Source organism: Pinus tabuliformis, chromosome 7 (assembly GCF_031772625.1).
Source record: "Pinus tabuliformis cultivar Carrire ecotype Pingquan chromosome 7, CPIR1, whole genome shotgun sequence".
NCBI classification, from domain to species: domain Eukaryota; kingdom Viridiplantae; phylum Streptophyta; class Pinopsida; order Pinales; family Pinaceae; genus Pinus; species Pinus tabuliformis.
In genome coordinates this window covers 1,844,880,846-1,844,901,562 of record NC_142293.1, presented here as the reverse complement: position 1 = coordinate 1,844,901,562, position 20,717 = coordinate 1,844,880,846, and the positions used below count along the sequence as shown (strand labels likewise).

At 39.5% G+C, this 20,717-nt stretch overlaps 1 protein-coding gene across 3 annotated transcripts in view; it reads right to left on the bottom strand.

Moving 5' to 3' along the window:
- The window catches only part of LOC149255801 (zinc knuckle (CCHC-type) family protein), a 250,775-nt gene that overhangs the window by 84,482 nt on the left and 145,576 nt on the right, over positions 1-20,717 (bottom strand). For all 3 annotated transcript variants that reach the window (XM_089460575.1, XM_089460576.1, XM_089460574.1), the window contains one exon: positions 15,078-15,279. In XM_089460575.1, coding sequence (XP_089316701.1) covers positions 15,078-15,279 — 202 coding nt within the window. The remainder of the gene's footprint in view (positions 1-15,077; positions 15,280-20,717) is intronic.

Below are 20,717 nucleotides of genomic sequence, written 5' to 3'. Positions count from 1 at the left end.
CCAGCTTTTCAATTCTGGTCAATGGTTCGCCCTCAGAGACTTTTACCCCTTCTAGAGGCATCAGACAGGGTGACCCACTCTCTCCCTTTCTTTTCATCCTCATGATAGAAGGACTGGGACAGTCTATCAAGCATGCAAAAGAGGTTGGTAAGATCAAAGGTCTACAACTTTCTAATAGTGGACAAGCCTTGACTCATCAACAATTTGTTGATGATACCATCCTGCAAGGAATCCCCACAGTCAAAGAAGCTCTTGCGTATAAACAAATCCTAAGTGACTTTGCCATGGCTTCAGGTATGGAAGTTAATCTCTCCAAATCTAAGATTTTTTTTCAATACTAATATTGCTATTCAAAGGAACATCTCTAGAATTATGGGCTTTCAAGGGGAAACTCTCCCCTAAAATATTTGGGAGTTCCTCTAACTGCGAAAGCATTTCACAAGAACATCTGGGAACCGGTAATTAATAAATTGCATGATAAAATCAGGAAATGGACCACGAGATCCTTAAACTTGGTCGATAGGTTGGTGCTTACAAAGGTTGTTCTTCAATCAATCCCAATCTTCATGCTATCAGCTCTCCCAGCTCCTAAAGGAGTCTTGCATCAATTTAGAACCATACAAAGAGACTTTCTCTGGGGCAAGGGGGTAGAAAGGAAGAAATGGGCCTTGGTAGCCTGGGAAAAAATCTGCAAACCTAAAAACCATGGGGGTCTTGGATTAGATGATCCTGAGATTCTAAGCAAGGCATTAGGGGCATTATTATGGTGGCGCTGGGTAAAGGAACCAGAGACTCAGTGGGCTACAATTTGGAAAGATAAATATGCTAGCTCATGGAAAAATAATGATCATATAAGGATGGATGGAAATATTAAAGGATCACACATTTCGAACAAGGCCTGGGAAAACAGGGGTTTAGTCCAAGAAAACAACTTTTGGGAAATTAGAGAGGGAGACTTAGCTTTATTCTGGGAGGATAGATGGCAACAAGAACCTATTCTGTTAAAAGAGGACTTGGAGGACCTCAAGGCAGAGGCAAATACTAAAGGGCTATCCAAGGTAAAAGACTTTTGGGATCAAACCAACAGTATAGGAAAATGGAAAACATGGAGGAACTTTGATTTTAGGGATGATAATCCCCTGAAAGCTAAAGCTGAAACACTAATGAAAGAGTTAAATCTAAGAAAAATTTTAGTGTCAGGGGGGCATGACTAGTTGAGATGGGGCAGCAACAATGAGGGTAACTTTAATCTTAAGGAAGCAAAACTCATTCTCCTTGAATTGAATTCCCTTGCTCCAAATAGGGTTTGGCAAAATCTATGGAGGCATCAAGGTTGGATGAAGATTAAAATCTTCATGTGGCTGGTTGAGCGTAGAAAAATTTTGACCTGGGATAACATTCGGAAGAGGGGTGTCCTGGGGCATTCCAGATGCCAGCTCTATGAAGTTCAAGAGGAAACAATGGAACACCTTCTCAACAATTGCATTTTCACCTCCAGGTTGTGGGATTCCTTTGCTGTCATTTTCCAACAGTCTGATAGAGACAAAGGAAGCATTATCAATACCCTAAACAACTGGAGAAGCAACTTCTCTGAGTTGGAAGTTCTGGGATCAGCTTGGGCTCTTACGCCAAGCTTTATTATTTGGAATGTTTGGAAAGAAAGGAACAATAGAATCTTCAAGAATGAAAAGAAGCCTTCCCTCTGCCTTTTTGAACAGATCTTAAAACAGCTTAAGGAGACGGTGGGTACTATTGTCAGAAATCTCCCTACGAATCCACCCTCTGTTACAGAATTGAGGATTCTCAGTCAGCTAGGGCTGCAGGGACTTATCCCTCAGGGCCTGGAATGGAAGGTTTTAATTTTGGATTCTGAACCAGATTTCTGGCATCCTCCCCCTAAGGGTTTTTTGAAATTCAACATTGATGGTGCTTCAAAAGGCAACCCAGGAACTGCTGGTCATGGCGGGGTTTTAAGGGATGAAAATGGAAATATTCTTTTCATCTTCTATTGCCATTTAGGAAGAGCCACCAACAATATGGCAGAATTAATGGCTATGGAGCAATGTTTAGAGTTCTTGGTTCAAAGCAATCGCCATAATGTGATAGTCGAAGCTGATTCTGAGTTAATCATTAACTTGGTCAAGAGAATCAACTGGGGTACGAAGCCGGAAAAAGCCTCAAGCAACTGGAGGCTGATCCAGGTCTTTCAACGGATTCACAATCATCTCCAGAGCCTTCAAACAATCAATTTTAAACATGTACGAAGAAAGGCCAATAAATTAGCGGATCTCCTGGCCAATCAAGGAGTGATCTGCAAAGAAAATAGGGTTGCGATGAACTGGCTAGAGCTACCTCAGAACAAATTAAAAGCAAAATGCTACGACCAAGCAGATGAGGATAGGATGGTGTTTTGGCACAGAGCCATGGGGGCGGGGTTCAGATGACTCAATAGCTTTATGAGTGGAGGTAGGTTCATAGTCGGGTCTTTAACGGGTTGCATGCATTGGTCAACCTTAGCAATCTGGGTCAATACTTTAAAAAAGGCTCCAAGAGGTAGCAAATCGAGCGATTCAGTTATTTTGGATGGCGGGTGCTGCATCTCACAGAAAGACAAGTAGAGATGGTGCAGCAAACGGTCGAAAAACGGGAACTCTCAGTGGCCTTGAAACCATGAGTTTTTTCTCTTTTTTCATAATACCGCATCCAAGGCGGTTTCTCGGTGATCGCACACCTTGCAAGCAGGAAGTGGTTTTTCCTTTTTGGGAGCGATTCCATTCAGCGAACTCCACATGGCAGTGGGGTCAGATGGAATACCGCCCTCATCGCACGCTATTGTTCGGCGATGTAGACCGGTGCGATATGATCCTCAACCGTCGGATCTGGCAAGGCGGATCTATGGTTGGGATTGATCGTGCTTGTGGGTGGGTTCATTTGGGTAACCGTCGTGCTTCTAAGCCCAGCGATATCGTCCATAGCCACAGGATCGGGCGAGAAGATTTGACGGTTAAGATTAAATATGTAAGTCAGGAAAATGGCGGCAGGCATTAGTATTTAGTACTATCAGCGGGATATAACTTGTTCTTGGCAAGAAGCGCCTATCCTTTTCGTTCCAAAAGATTCGCGAGTTATCAGTTAACGGACATGATTTCTTTTTTGAATAGCACATGGGTTCCGCTTTGGGGCCGTCTCTTGATTCTTGCTTGCAAGTCTCTGCAGTGTATTTCTTTTGCAATGCAGTTTTGCCTCTGGCTCGGTATTAGTTAGTGTGGGGTTTTTCTCCTTGGTACACAGTTAACCAAGGATTTATGTATTTTATTACTGATTAATGAAATAGAAGGACCGACTCTTGCTTTAGCAACACAATAAAAGAAAAAGATGGCAAAGACATTTGATTAGTGCGTGGGCAGAAGCCTAGCATGAGCTCTTCCCCTCTCATTAGCCATCACCCAATTCCTTAAGCACATGATGCTTCATCTATAAAAGGAACTCTTACATTGTCCTAACCTTGATGAGTGATAAATTAGCTCATCCTCGAGGGATAATCGAAATTTTCAAAAGCAAGCTTGGGCTTCTAAGTTATGCACCCAAATAAAGATAAATCATAAAAAGTAAAAGGCGCACATGGGCATTAGCCCGAATGATGATGATTGTCCTAGAGATGACAAGGGAGGGCTTGCACATCACTAATGGACCCCAAATAAAGATAAATCATAAAAAGTAAAAGGCGCACCAAAGGGGTGGAAAAAGAAGCCCAAGGAAGGGGTAAGTCATGTCTGCACAATTGTGCCTTCCTTACATATATACACTCAGGATGTTGGGCCTCCATCAGCTTGTCACGTGGCCATGGCACCCTACCCTGAAGTCTTTCCCACTTCGCAACCACCATTCTCACATGCACCTATGGATTGATGGGCTAACTTGGGACATGTCACTTCCCCTTTAGGGCTAGAAGCACCTAATCAGGTTATTTACCTAACCATCCTTAACATAAGGAGATAACCTATTTACGGGACTTGATCTGGTTAGACATTTGAAGGTGAGCTTTGTGTGAAGTATTATTGTGCCCTTAACATTAAGTATGGTTTACTATGATGCATTTATGGTTATGCTCCTTAATGATTGATTATTTCACTTAATTTTGAGTAAGGTTTGTTAAGATGGTGTCATCACAACAACAAAGGCCTCTTGAGAGATGATTCCCATTCCATGCAGCAGCATTCTAGAGGCCATTCTACAATTTCAAAGAGCATATATGACCTTGTTGATGTAGTGTTGCCGACCCAGAGTATAGAGCGTTGGGCTATGAGATGGTTCCACATGGTACTTGACACTTTAAAGTACCCCCAGATGTTGAAATGTTGAGCCAATGAGGCTTGGTGTTGGATTTATTGATGAAGTGTCCAAATGGACCTAGGATGCCCCCAAGTTGGCCTGATATTGTTTGATGGGCATTAGCCCGAATGATTATGATTGTCATTAAGATGACAAGGGAGGGCTTGCACATCACTAATGGACCCCAATGCTTGAGCATATTGGTACCATGTCACACCTATTACCCTTAAAGGGGTGAAATGGGGCACCCTGGTGATGACATCATGGTTTGGAGGCACTTTTGGAGGCATACCCATGGATTTTGAGCTACTTCTTGGAGTATGGAGCACTCATAGGCCTATTTGTCACATGCTTGTGGCATTTTGGGCTCCTTTGGAGAATAAAGTCATAGTTGAGGAGGTTTTTCTCCCACACATGTGGATTGTTTTGGCATTATCTGTTATGTTTTTGAGCTATTATGAGTTTGGCTTGTAACCTCAAAAGTGTTTAACACTCAAGTAAAATTGTATTAGGGCTTTTATTTGTAAATTTGTAAAATATGGGTGTTAAGCCTCATATAAATGGAGGCTCCCCTTATTTCATTTTAATAATCACACATTTATCACTCTTCTCTTGTAAAAGAGTATGAAATAGTCTTTTTTCACTACTTGGGGTAAGATGTGACTTTTCTATGGTGTGAATTTTCTTGGAGATGGTATTTTATGTGGAGATGTTTTCCAAGGATTGAATGAAGTGTTCCTTGGAAAATTTTGTAAGTTTCATTCTTTATCTTCCATATCTTTCGTATTGCATTTGTGGAGTAGGGTTTCTATTTTGTGCCATAATCAATTGTTAAATCTATATTGAAATCTTGTTTCATTATAGCATACAAAATTGTTCTCTTTGAAACTATTAATTTTCGAGATAACATGTTCTTTGCTTAGGTCAATTACTTCATTAATCCATCAGCCCATTATAATTTCATTAATCCATTAGTAATCGCATTAACCATAATAGTAACTGATGAAAGAACATCAAATATAAATGTAGAAGACAAGCCAAGACAAGAGGACACCAGATTTCACAGATGCTAGGGGAAAAAACCCCAAGATGGGGAAAACCCTTTGATCAAATCTTCTTATTGCTATATCAAATGTTCAACAGAGAGAGAGAGTACAATAATATAAGACAAAATAGACTTGCCAAATCATTGTTCTGTAAGGCCAGCAAATCTGGTTAATGTAGCTTACAACCTGGTTAGGGTTCCTAGCAGTCACTATGCAACCTTCTCCCAATGATCTGCTCCCATATCTAACCTCTTCTAGGCATCCAACAATGAACAAGGACTTGAGGCTCCTCGTCAAGGCACCCTACAACAGCCCTGTACTAACAGTAACATGAATCTGCCCACAAACTAGGGTAACACCCTTTGTTTATATTGCAGCCTACTCTCTTTGCCTGTGGCTGAGGTAGAGGACTCAAATTAGGCCATTCGGCCTCTCCACAAGTGCTTCCAACCTGCTATTGTAGTATCCTTTCCTGCGGCCCAAACGAAAGTATAAAAACATGTGAAAATAGTCCCCAAACTCACCTTCAATCCGGCGGCCTATTCTGACAAGGAAGCCGCACTAAAACATAGAAGAAGTTGCCCCAAACAATCCTTCTAACCTTTGCTCAAGTTGCCCTAAATCTGCGGCTCTCCTTCACAACAAATCTGCACCAAAATTATTCCTCAAGATGCTCTTCCTCCTTGTCTCAAGCTACCTCTAACTCGTTGTCCACATCACAGAGATATTCTTGATATTATGTGCTCAATGTATGTGTGAAATGAGGTTGGAGGGGGCCTCTATTTATACAAATCATTGAGGGAAAAGAGATGTGACGCTTGGGCTTCATGAGCCTACATGAACATATGGTCGTCCTTGATAATTTGCACGTGGGCATAAATTCAAAAACACATTTCTGCTTGTCCAAATTCAATGATCTTTAGGTCAATTTTTGTCCTCTCAAAAAGAGGAATTCAATGCAATAATCATCTCCATCAAATGAGTTGTCCAAAGTGGAATTTGGCCCTAGTTGCCAATTTTAACACTCCCTCTCAACTAAGGAGAATTCCACCTGCCAAACCATCAACCATCCTGTCACCATGAACCATCTTTGCATCTCGTCTCAACTTTGCTAAACATTGATATAGATAATAAATAAGAATTGATCAAGAGTGAGTCACAAGACCTTGCCACTCTCCACTGATAGAAATCAGTGCACAAAACAAGGGGTCGAACCCTAATCGGACTTGATCCCAAGAGATCAAGTTGTTGAACATCATGCATCGTAGTCATAAGGAGTACGATACTACGATGTGTCCATCGGTAGTGCTATGGTCCCTATCCACTTTTCGCAATTCATTGACCAAATGAGAGGTACTTCCCATGTGTCCCAGATTACATGGGTAGGATGATGTTGGGGCAACAATAGGGAAAGAATAAATCATATCCTGCTCACAACCACACGTTGGGAAAGGATGAACCACATCCTATAGTCACATGTCTGAACCATCGTAGGGAAAGGATAAAACCACATCCTATGCGCATGCACACCACCGAGAGTAGGGAAAAGATGAACCACATCCTACATGCATGCCAACCAACAATCGTAGGAAGGATCCTACATGTGGGGAAAGGATGAACCACAACCCACGAACATGTCAACCATTGATCGTAGGGAATGAGTATCCTACATGTGGGGAAAGGATGAACCATGTCCCACCGACATGTCTATATGTGACAACAAGCAGATGCTTATATGCATCTCTCACTGGGGTGCCCACAGGAGAAGGTTAACGACTCATCCTACTCATATGCCATAGGAGAAGGTGAAACACTCATCCTATGCATATGTCATCAATAGTAAGGGAAGGTGAACCACTCACCCTACACATGTGTTATCAATCGTAAGGGAAGGTGAACCACTCGCCCTACACACATGTCAACCGTCACAGAGTAAGGTGAACCACTCACCTTGTACCCATGTTACCAAACTCAAAATCGGCAATAAATCAATGAGGCAAAAGAGCAAAGAGTTTTAATGGGATCAGGAAAAAATCGAGAAAAAATCAGTGAATTCAATAAATAAAGATATACACATATATTGAATTAAAAAAAAAAAAAACATTTTTCATTGATATTCAATAAAGCCATGTCCAAATAATGCATAATATCAATAGATGTCCAAAATATCATGAATGAATAAGTATCTCATATATGTTATGAGTCCAAACATGATCCAAAATACTAAGCCTGACTCCTAACCAGTGACTACATAGAACCAGAAGAATTTGCTTCTAAAAGTTTATAAAGTACTGCATACTACTCAATTAAAAAGCAGTAACTAAAACCTCTTGATTGCTACTAAAATGATATGATAATAATTTGGTACTGAAATCTATGGCAGAGCACACGCTAAAGCTAACACTGGATCACATTGCACTCTACGCCTCTATTACACTACGACTCTATTATGCAACGTAAACTGAAACCTAAACCATGCCTCTATTACCTTCTCGGCATATGAGTTGCAGGCCTGAGCAGTGAGAAGTGAGTTATGCATACCAACCAACAATCGTAGGAAGGATCCTACATGTGGGGAAAGGATGAACCACATACCACGAACATGTCAACCATTGATTGTAGGGAATGAGTATCCTACATGTGGGGAAAGGATGAACCATGTCCCACCGACATGTCTATATGTGACAACAAGCAAATGCCTATATGCATCTCTCACTGGGGTGCCCACAGGAGAAGGTGAACAACTCATCCTACTCATATGCCATAGGAGAAGGTGAAACACTCATCCTATGCATATGTCATCAAAAGTAAGGGAAGGTGAACCACTCACCCTACACACGTGTTATCAATCGTAAGGGAAGGTGAACCACTCGCCCTACACACATGTCAACCGTAACAGAGTAAGGTGAACCACTCACCTTGTACCCATGTTACTAGACTCGAAATCGACAATAAATCGGTGAGGCAAAAGAGCAAAGAGTTTTAATCGGATCAGGAAAAAATCGAGAAAAAATTGGTGAATTCAATAAATAAAGATATACACATATATTGAATTAAAACCAAAAAAAAAATCATTTTTCATTGATATTCAATAAAGCCATGTCCAAACAATGCATAATATCAATAGATGTCCAAAATATCATGAATGAATAAGTATCTCATATATGTTATGAGTCCAAACAAGATCCAAAGTACTAAGCCTAACTCCTAAGTTCTAACCAGTGACTACATAGAACCAGAAGAATCTGCTTCTAAAAGTTTATAAAATACTGCATACTAATCAATTAAAAAGCAGTAACTAAAATCTCTTGATTGCTACTAAAATGATACGATAATAATTTGGTACTGAAATCTCTGGCAGAGCACACGCTAAAGCTAACACTGGATCACATTGCACTCTACGCCTCTATTACACTACGACTTTATTATGCAGCGTAAACTAAAACTGAAACCATGCCTCTATTACCTTCTCGGGATATGAGTTGCGGGCCTGAGCAGTGAGAAGTGAGTTATGGACCAACGTTTAATTTTTGACCTAAAGAAACCATGCAACGAAAAATGCGGGAACCCTAAAAGTTAAAACCCGTGCTCGGTGAGTTGAAGGCTGAAAGTCACCACATTCGCCTAAATCACAATTAATCAGTGAGTCGCAAGTCAAACTCATGTTGACCACGAGTCAAACTTGGTCAACAAGAGTTTGACTCGCCCAGAGTTGAATAGGATCGTTTGAGGGATGAGCAGAGTTTGACTCGTGATTAATCGCGAGTGATCAAAGATTCATGTTTCACTACCTTGTACACAGCGCACCTATAGGGAAAGGTGAACCACTCACCCTATGGTCACTTATAGCTCAAGAAGTACACGAAGCCCCCAGGAGCTCCTAGAGCTCAATGTTCAACCAGGACCCTTCTATCCATGACTCCCAACCTCTCTCTAAAGAAAGATAATCTTGATCTTACCAAGAGGCTATGAAAGGATGATAGTCTGCTCATCCAACCGAAAATGACGGAGCTTGGAATCTTTCCAATGTACCGTATCAAAATAAAGTTTTACCCAATACTTGGAGTTGTCGTGGAACATGGATTCTCTAAAAAATAAATCCCACTCAAGAATATCACATTTATACAATGGTAGTTATTATCATGTGCTCGGATGGCTTACTAAAGAGCTTCCTCAAACAGCCTCAATGATGCTTCTAGACTTCAGTCTACGAAATAAAGGAGGATCCCAAGAATTATAGCACTGGATGTGCTCTTTCCATTTATCATACTGCCAGCCCAGCTAATATTAAAGATCCATGTAATCTTAAATTCCTAGAAGTGTACATCAAATCGTAGTTAAATAAGTAGCTATTCAATATGAGAGGCTTAACCATACATTGTCCTAGAGATATTGTAGCAAGGTGTAATTTTGATCAGTTGTTTATCAAGATCACCAGGGTCTCCACAAGTTATCTATATCCGGGCCAGCCGCTTCTTCATTTTATCAGACCTGTCTTTCATTTTGAATTTAAAAGTCAACTCCCTCTTGAGAGCATCATCTTTTGTATCTTTAATCATGGCTCCCTCTAAATATCAGGAAAATGATCTTGCTCAAAAAATAGTCATAAAGTTTGTCTACTTTTCCTGTAGCTATTCCTTTGTGCCAATGCCAGGGATTCTATAGCTCCCTTTGAATCTTACTTTAGTTGGTCATCCGGCCTTAGCTCCTCATCTTTAAGATGAGATATTAATATGTTGCATTGATAGTACCTCAATATTATAGGTACTTTTGATTGCATGAAGATTCCAGGAGACATGCTCTGAGATTTGCCTTGGAATGATCTGCTCTGTCTCTTTTAAACTATCTGCTTCAAGTCTGATTACGTCAAGGTGTTTAGCCAATATTGATACCGTTCCAAACATCTCCTGTCATACATATACTAGATGGACCAAAGAGAACCCAAACAATGCATATCATAGATCAAATCAAGTTATGTTAAGTTACTTCTTAGCAACAGATTTTAAACCTCAGAACATGATATCATAGGCTAGATTCACAAGAATATGTATAACTATTGATGTACTAGATTCCTTCAAAGATTCAGGGTTTGTAGCAAAATATTGTGGAATTTTGCCCTCAAGGTGCTGATATTGTCATTGGTAAAGACTTGGATCAAGTCATCCTTCCACCAGACTATTGCAACAATGGAGCAACTCTGAAAATGATGGGACTATTGCTAGATAAAGCCCAGACTTGAAGAAGATCTTCTTATTGTTGTACAAAACTTCTTGCACGGATATGATATTACAGTTTCAATACTATAACCCTTCAAAACCTTGACTGCTGAAAGCCTGCTTCAACTGAAACCCACACTGTAGAAGATTTGTTTGATTTTGTCGAAAAGCTAATAGGATTGCCTGTGAATGCCAACTAAAGTACTGACTGCAAGATCAATTTTGGTGACAGCCCTGCTACACCTTTTGTTCGACCAAACCCTTCCTTGTTTATGGTATTAACGATAACCAAGGGAAACAATACTGCAGTAACCTTTACTAAGAAAATTGGCCATTGTAATAGTGAATAGTCCTCTGCCTAGGGCTTCAATATCTTACGATATTATTGACCTTAACAGCAACTCAGATTCAAGATAAAGTACATATGTCAGTGCGAAGTGTCAAGATACTTCAGACGAGAGACATATTGGTTTCAAATCTATGTGAGGGGTGCACCTTCTTGTAGAGGACACTTAGGCTTCAAAACTAGAGTATAGATCAATGCTTTAGTGAACGGTGCTTTAGGAAATGAATGATAGATCCACAAAGAAATGATATTACCGTGATGTTTCAGGAGATTTTCAGATTGATCACAAAATGCCAATCGCATAGGATTACAGATTGAGCTAGACCGAAGATCCTTAACTTTATGAAACATATTCCAAAAGTGCAACCAATTCTCACAACATAATTCCAAGACAGTCTGTTTAGATTTGATGAGGATGGTGATGCGTGTATTGAAGTGTATACTTTTTACTTCTGGTCACAATGCCAGGTCTGAGATTTAGAGATCCACTTCAAAAATTTGTAATGTAACATCAAAGCTTCAAGTTGTTGTTCCAGGACACCTTCTTCACTTGATTTAATACAAGTATTTGAACCAAGTTATAGAGAGAGAAATTGCCTCCAATTTGAATCAAGTCTCAAGATATTTTGGAGATTCAAGCACTGTGATCAGCTACAATGAATCACCATTGGAAAACTTTCAAAGATAGCCGCAGGCTGTAGATATAAATATATGTCATTGTATATAATGATACATCATCACAGTTATCCTTAATGTATGTCTGGATCTACTGCAGAAATTTGAGGTTGGACAATAGCCTATCAAATTTTGCTGCTTCAGAAAGAAGAACCAAACAATTTCGTTGTCTTTGAGATAATGAACTGTGCCCTAGATAAGGGACGAGTCTCAGAGATGGCAGCAACCCGAAACGCAACTCATGATGAATCAAAAATTGTTCCAGATATGCCACATAGGTTGATCTTCTACTTGTAATGAGCACCTACCCAACGAATCCCCAAACCAAAACAAAACTCAAAAAAATATAACAAAACCCTGAACACTGATCCTTCTCAAACCCTCGCATTTGATGCAACAATTCGCCACAAGGGCCGAGGAGAATTTATAGACTTCACCTTTTGTCACCTAACACACTTCTCTATGTAACAAACAGTGCTCCATCACAAAGCTGAAGGCATGCCAATAACAATCTGCTGAGATTGCTTCAGATCAGCCTAGCTGAATGAGCCCAAAAATAATGTTATAGAGATTAGCTTAGAGAAAAAAATCATGGATTAATCCCACTGCTACAGAAGATTTGACCCTAAAGCAAGCAAAATAATGAACCAAAACTTCTTGGCTGCAGACATGCACTTAAGGCCTTAGATACAATTCATTTGATGTCCAGAATTTGACAGGGAGCTCTGTCTTGGGTATGCCTGAGTGATGAAGCCTTGATCTTTAGAGATCCTCTTTCCTTGTTGGGATCTGTAACCTAGATTTTTGCAATAGAACTTTGCAAGTGAGCCCAAATAATTCAATGCTTCAAGATGACTGATCTTTGGTGACGAAGGAGGTCATAAAGAATTGTCAATAAGCTTCTTAGTGATTGCTTTCTCTCTTGCTTGGGCTTGCCCTCACTTGAGCTCTGATACCATGTTAATTTTTGAGGTAACATGTTCTTTGCTTAGGTCAGTTACTTCATTAATCCATTAGCAATCACATTAACCATAACATCAACTGATGAAAGAACATCAAATATAAATGTAGAAGACAAGCCACGACAAGAGGACACCAGATTTGGTGGATGCCAGGGAAAAAAAAAACCCAAGATGGGGAAACCCTTTGATCAAATCTTCTTATTGTTATATCAAATGTTCAACAGAGAGAGAGAGAGTACAATAATATAAGACAAAATAGACTTGCCAAATCACTGTTCTGTAAGGTCGGCAAATCTGGTTAATGTAGCTTACTGCTGGGTTAGGGTTCCTAGTAGTCACTATGCAACCTTCTGCCAATGAGTTGCTCCTATAGCTGACCTCTTCCAGGCATCCAACAATGAACAAGGACTTGAGGCTCCTCGTCAAGGCACCCTACAGCAGCCCTGTACTAACAATAACATGAATCTGCCCACAAACTAGGGTAACACCCTCTGTTTATACTGTGGCCTACTCTCCTTGACTGTGGCTAAGGTAGAGGACTCAAATCAGGCCATTTGGCCTGTCCACAAGTGCTTCCAACCTGCTGTTGTAGTAGCCTTTCCTGTGGCTTAAACCAGAGTATAAAAGCATGTGAAAATAGTCCCCAAACTCACCTTCAATCAAGTGGCCTGTTCTGACAAGGAAGCCGCACTAAATCACAGAAGAAGCTGCCCCAAACAATCCTTCTAGCCTTCGCTCAAGCTGCCCTACATCTGTGGCTCTCTTTCACAACAAATCTGCATCAAAAATTATTCCTCAATGTATGTGTGAAATGAGGTTGGAGGGTGCCTCTATTTATACAAATCGTTGAGGGCAAAGAGACATGACGCTTGGGCTTCATGAGCCTACATGAAGATATGGGTGACCTTGATAATTTGCGCTTGTGGGCATAAATTCAAAAAAATATTTTTGTTTGTCCAAATTTGATGATCTTTAGGTCGATTTTGGTCCTCTCGAAAAGAGATTCAATGCAATAATCATCTCCATCAAATGAGTTGTCCAAAGTGGAATTTGGCCCTAGTTGCCAATTTTAACAGAAACCTATAAGAAAAATCTAATTGTGCAATCCTTGTATTTAAATTCTTCCCTCACAAGGAATATAGTTAGGGTTTTACAAGTGCATGCCCTAGTCATCCCCTCTTAATCAAGTTGCGTTGATCACTCTCTAAATTAATTAAATTCCTATCCTTTACCTTTCTCCTAGATGTGTAGGGATAGGAGCTAATGTTTTAGGGTAGAAAATGCATGAAAGTGAATTTGTGTTGGATGTTTATGGTTGATAAATTAAGGATTGCATTAGTAAATAATACAAACGAAATATCTAGCATTGTTGCATCGTTAAACCTCCCTCTTTAGGGCTGAGGTCATTCTTATTTGTTGTTTATGCATATTTTCAGCTATAAAATTCCATTTAGTAACCATAATCCTAGGTGTTTATTTGAAGGCCTTAATTCCTGTTGTTGATTATCCAATTAAAGGCCTTCTATTTGGCTGTTATTGACAGCATGCACCCTATCATTGCAAATCATCAAAACCCTTAACTTATAACAGCCATCAATTTGGTCTCGGAATAGTGTACTTGAACTTTGATATAGAATATATAGGCCCTTTCATCACCTTGAACCATAGTATTTGATTATCCTTTAGGTGATTTAGGAAGTCTCCCTTATGGTCAATACCACTAAAGAGCAGAAGAAAGGTTGCTAAGGTGACAAGAAACCCTTTCTCTTGTTGCCATGAAATCTGGTTTTGCATAGTGGGGCTTTGCACCAAGCCTGCTAGATTTTGCAGCAACAGGCCTCAGACTTCCCCTAAACAATGGGCTGGGGGGAAATCAACTTGCATCAAATGATGCCCCTAAGAAGGAGATCCTAAACTCTTCGTCTTAGCCAATCAACTTGAAGCAAACTCAATGCTCTGTTAAATTTCTACTATTCTATGCTATCACAAACACTTAGCCCAATTCTTTCTTCAATTAGCAATCACTTTTACACAAATTTAATCTTCCAATAACAATGAGCAATTGTAGATAGAACAGTAATTCATTTGCAATAGAAGACAACCAAGAACATGAAGCAAGAGAGACACAAGATTTGGTCAAAGACCAGGGGAAAACCCTAGAAGGGGGAAAACCCTTTCAAAATTCTTCTTCTGTTGGACTGTCATCAAATGTTCAACAGAGAGATACAATGTTCCAATTCATCAAAATAAATCAAAGGTCAACAACTTTGACTATCCAATTCAACTAACCAAAATCAATGAGAGATGAGCCCAAAGATCAACTATCTCTTGGACCCTACGTAGCACATGCCTACTACAATCTTGCATTGGTGACCAAAAATGATAAATATGATGAAGTTATCTTATATATATTATATAGACCATCACCTTGAAACATTCCAACTACAGCTGTGCCCTCTACAGATATGTCTCAGCCATAAAACTTTCTCTAAAGACTCACCTCATCAGAGGCTGTATGTGCCTTGAGTGCTGTCAAAGGATCATCCCTCTTCAACCGACTTTCCTCATTGGGCATTATTGCATCCTTCAATGGGCACTCTCGATCACCACTTTGGTGGCCATATGTACCACATCGTAAGCATTTCACATTCCGGATCTCAACTCCAAAGGGCCTTGCTCTTGCAAGTACACCTGTTTCTAACCTGCAATCAATCACTAAAATATTCTGATATCTCAGATAATGTAAAACAAAAAATTTCCTTTCTTCAATAGAAAAAGCAACTAGACACCAATCAAAAAACAGTAACTTAATACAACAGTAACAATGATTCAGATAACATCATTGATAGAGCTACAACCATATTCCCATATTCGGATTCCATTCTTGGAGAAATGTAAACATCATCTATTTTGTTTTCCAAGGGAAATACTCTCTCCCAGCCTGAGGGCAAGAGTGAGGGTCGATATAACAATATTAATAGGCACGTAGCCATTACAACAATATTTGTCATCATCATGTCACTCACAGGGAATTGATACTGGGTGGGGGAAATAACAACCATTCTGCCCAACCACCTGAGATAACCCCAATTGACTATAAACATCATCTATTGTGTTCAAACCATAACATATAAATGTTTAGCCATAGCTGAGCATCTTCCTCAAAATCTGGAGGAGCCAATGCATCTTTCAAAGATATACATAACCACACACAGTATTGACCAGGGTATTACGGTTTAGTTAAAATACATTTTAACTCACAAAACACAAGCCATTGGAGATGAATTTAATTTTAACCAAAAAATACATTGAGCCTGTTCATCTTAAGCTTCTCCAATTAAGTAAACTGCACCATGCAGCCAGTTTTGTCTTTTAGTGACTTGTACATTTGGTTGACAGAATTAATGTGGTCAATGATGTGATTATCATTTCATATGGTGTCATAGTTAGAAAATGTTCTAATAAGTTGGATGACAGGTAGCTTTCCCAAGAGTTATGCACATGGAACTTCAATGCGCATAAGAAGCCCCACTTTTCAAAATGAATTGCTGTTGCAAGCAGAGGCATCAGTGTGCCCGTGTTTCATATCTCCATCTTTGCTGATTGTGAGCACAAGCACAAACATGTTGTTTGTTGAATAGATCCATAATAATATTTTCCATGATCTGATAACTTTTCCTGTCTTTGTTCTAAATTTTTTGTTGACTTTGTCTTCCCTCTAAACATGCCGTTTTCTATTTACTTTATTTAATTGATGTTATTTTAAAGTCTCTTAACTTTGGGTGAATCTATGTTCAAAATTTTGGTAGCATAGTTGGGTTTACAGATTTACAAGGGGGGAGTATCTTATTTCTGAGTGATGATAGCAACTAGGATTGAGACACAATATGAAGATGTGTGGAAATGTGTAACTTATAAGTTGATGACTAAGCAGTAACAGTCCATAAAGTGTTACCAGAAGATTGCACTGTTTATGTCACTTTAATTGCTAAACATGTGACTAGTGTAACGTTATATATCACAGTTAAGAGTTTGGTGGTTAAACCACTTAAATAACTAGGGGTGATATAAATCTATCTCCTGTAGTGATTTGTAGGTGTGTGAAAGGCGTGTAACTTTGCAATATTGTGAATCAAATATTTCTTTTATTTTCTCCCTCCATGTCTTTATGGTGTGTGCATCCTATCTGCACTGAGGAGAATTGTGCAGGAAGACAAGGCATCCAATTATCTCCACTATGTGCAAGTGACTTCAATTTGATCAGCAAACATCATGCATTATCCAAGAAAACAATAATCATTTAGGTATGGCTATCATGTTTTGATTAATCATTTTTAATTGCAAATTGCAATTTTTAATGAGATGTCGAAGTAAGGCACAGTAAAACAAGGGGTCAATAGGTATGGGGCTACAGTACTCTTTTTTAAATTTAGCACATCAAAAACATTTACAATCCTTTGATGCTAACGGATAATAGTATAGAATGTCTTGGGTTATCTGAATGATAAGAAAATAGTAAGCATGGCATCAGATTTCTTTTCTAAATTTGACCTCAACCCACACACGAAGGAGAGTGGCCTAGAAAAGAAAAGGTCATATCCAATATAGAGGCAGCTCAATTTTCAATAGTCTATGGGAAGATGAAATCAAGTTTCCAAAATGGTGGGAAGGAGCCTAGAGGTTAGGAACCAGATAGAGCATGTCCGGGCTCCAAGGAAACAAAGGATGGTATCAAGAAGAGAACATCCAAAGACATTCCCAATAAGTAACAGAACACAAGATTGATGCAAAGCTCCGTTCAAATTATTTTCATAATTGCAGGAGATTGGGAACAGAATCTAGAAAAGAATTCAAGTAGAGAAGGATGCTAATGAAGTTGTGGATGAAACTTAGAATCTAAAGCAAGAGAGGTGGAAAGATGTCCTACTATACAGCTTATAATTTTAAGCACTAATCAAGAAAATGGATAAAAAATCAATAGATGTTCTATTGAAAGAATGGTTTCAAGCATTTCCTTGCTGTCATTGTTGTCCCTTCTCACATTTCCTTCCTACCTTATTTTCTTAGTTGGCATGACTCCTACCATTGGGCCTGTGAGATCCTTGTGTGGAGCATTTGATTCCAACACAAATATGCCTGTTCACAAACAATTTTGTCACTAGTAATAAGGAGAATAATGGTCCATTCCCCAAAAGAGACACTTGAAGTTTGTCTCAAAAGTCTTCCATGAGTTATGATAGATCTCCCTAGGACATTCCCATTCATATGTTTTGACTCTGAATATAGAGTTATCTAAGTATAAACAACACAAACTACTAGGGTATTTTGTTGAACGCACATCTCCAGAGGACATGATAAGAGTATTGCAATCCCATTGTTGCTTGCAATTCCTTGGATTTGTGGAAACACCATATGCAGTTCTAGCTTTTCCTCAAATGAATTTTAAGTCATTAGGCAATTTCAACTAGCATGAGCCTAAAAGTGGTTCTTTAACCCTTGGCCAAAACAAGAGAAGGCATATCTCTAGAGTCTAAACTGATTTGCCCATAGACTTGAAAGAGTTTGTCTAGATCCTAGTGGGGGATAGGTCGCTCAAACAACGGATTCAACGCTATAATCCACCAATACTTGAGCCATGAGAACCAACATTCACTGTTAATGATTAAACTTAACCTAACCCATGCCGATACCAACTAGGCACCTCAACCTCAAGCTTAGATGGTGACTTGGACCACAAATGATTCTAGCATTGGATGGGTTCAAGTGGTCTACAAGAATTCATATGCCAAAAATCAAATGTAACCTTGAAGGATTTACACAACCAATCGATTATTAAGGTCATGTCAACACCTAATAAGCCCACAACCTCAACAACTAGGAAAGGGGTGGTGTGCCCTTCCCAAAACATTTTTTGTTGAGGTGGTAATAGGATGGCCCACTCCCACCTACTCTTTGGATTTCTAAGTTCTTGTATCTCAAGGATACCTAGAGAAATGCAAAATTTGCATCCTAGATTATTATTATGCTCATGTCCTTGAGAGCTTGTAAACCTCAAACTCATTTGATGCTGTAGACAGGTTGGGTAATATTAAATAATGATGTTGTGGACAAAATGGATTCCATTGCTACCTAAGTCACCTAACATGGGTATACAGGGCATGCAGGACATGAAAATTCGAGTGTCCAACATGGGCACGTAGACCCCCCAGAACAAGACACCTAGGACACATTATATATTATTATTATTATATTAAAAATTAATACTAAATAGATATTTACATAATTTCTCATTCATGATACAAATTCAGACATAAATCTAGATTCTACATTGTAAATTTAAAATTTGTAAGTTTCACAACGTAACATTATGCATACAAATACAATTGTGATAGATTCATCAATGATCCAATAGGAGAAAGACAAGAAACTGCAACTTTCTCATTAAGTCATCAAAATCAAAATGTGTTACATAGGTAGTAGCAATGCCAGTGGAAAATAGAAATAGCAAATACAAAACAACTACAAGGTAGTTGGTAGCTCATGAGTCATCAATCATCATCATCAAAATCAACATCACTGTCCTAGTCACCACTGCTCTCCTCTGTTGCATCCTCCTCCTCTGTATCCAATGTAATCTCTACATCTGTTGGTGTGGAGGATGAACCCTCAAGAGTATCACCATCATCAAAAGTGACAGGCTCTAGCACTAGGTCATTAAGATCCAAGTTGGCCAATGCCAACTCAACACTATTGTCCAAGCCCATATCATCAGGAAAGACATCTCACATCTTTGTCTTTCCCTTCAACCACTCATTCCTCTACCTATAAAAAAAATGAAGGTTGGTGTGCACATACACCATTGTCTCTGCCCTAGACTGCTCAAGCTTGCTCTTCTTGACACTATACAAATTCCCATATGTGCTCCAATTCCTCTCACAACAAGAGGATGAAGTCACCTGAGAGAGGAGCCTCATGGCTAACTATTGTAGAGGAGGGCTTGTTGCCCCATGAGTTGCCCACCAAGAATAGGGCTTCTTAGCCCCCCTGTCTCTAATCACATCATAGCTTGCAAATCGCCTAGTGCCAGTGGAAAACTCTGCAAAGGCATCCTCCACCTCATCAAGGGATGCTCTATCCTGAAAAATCTGCCTCAATGCATCCTTCCTCCCCTGTGAAATTTCACCATCCATGTGAGGAGGGAATCTGTGGGAAGGTCCACCATTCAGCCACTCATGGTTGTAGTATTTTGGGTTCAATGAGTGAGCCAAACAATGCAAAGGTGTGCAATTCTTGTCCCATTTGCTGACAAGAATATCCTGTATGGTGGTGAAGAAGGCCTCTGATGATGTCTCATACTCAGGGCACTCACTCTGTAAAATAATGGTCCTCACGGACTCAATCATGGAATCTCATCCCTCATAAACCTCTCCTAGGATGGGTTGGTCTGTATCTGCAAATCGTAGCAAAGCAATGATAGGGTCCATGATCTTAATAGCGAGATCTACCCTCTACCACCTAGCATCATCTAACATTGTGTTCTTGACTCTTTTTGAGGTTGCTTGATCTATCTTTCTCCAAAAAGACCAAAACACTAAAATAAGCATGGCCCTAAGAGCGGTCTTGACCACCCTCAACCTCTTCCACATGACGAATGAAGAGGCAAACCGTATATCTGCAATCTTCAACAATGATAGATGGGTGTACTCTTTGTAGATTTTGAGGGCATTTGTATGATTTTGTACAAAGTTGTGGATATGTCATGCATCGTCAATAATACTTCCAATCCAAGGCACATCATAAGCAATAGATTTAAGTGTTAAATTCAAGGAATGGACAATGCAAGGTGTCCAAAACACTTGTGGATATTTAGCTTCCACAATCATGCCAACAGCCTTGCAAACAGGTGCATTGTCTATAATGATTTGCACACAAGAATCAACACCTACATCTTCAATAACTTTAATGAACAACTCACCAACATATTGTGCAACCTTGTATTGTCCAAGTGCATCCACTGATTTCAAGAAAACTGGTCCATTCAAGGAAGACACCATGAAGTTGATGAGTGGGTGGTTTGCTGGATCTGTCTATCCATTAGAAACAATAATAACCCCAAATGGTGTCCTTGCTAGTTTAATAG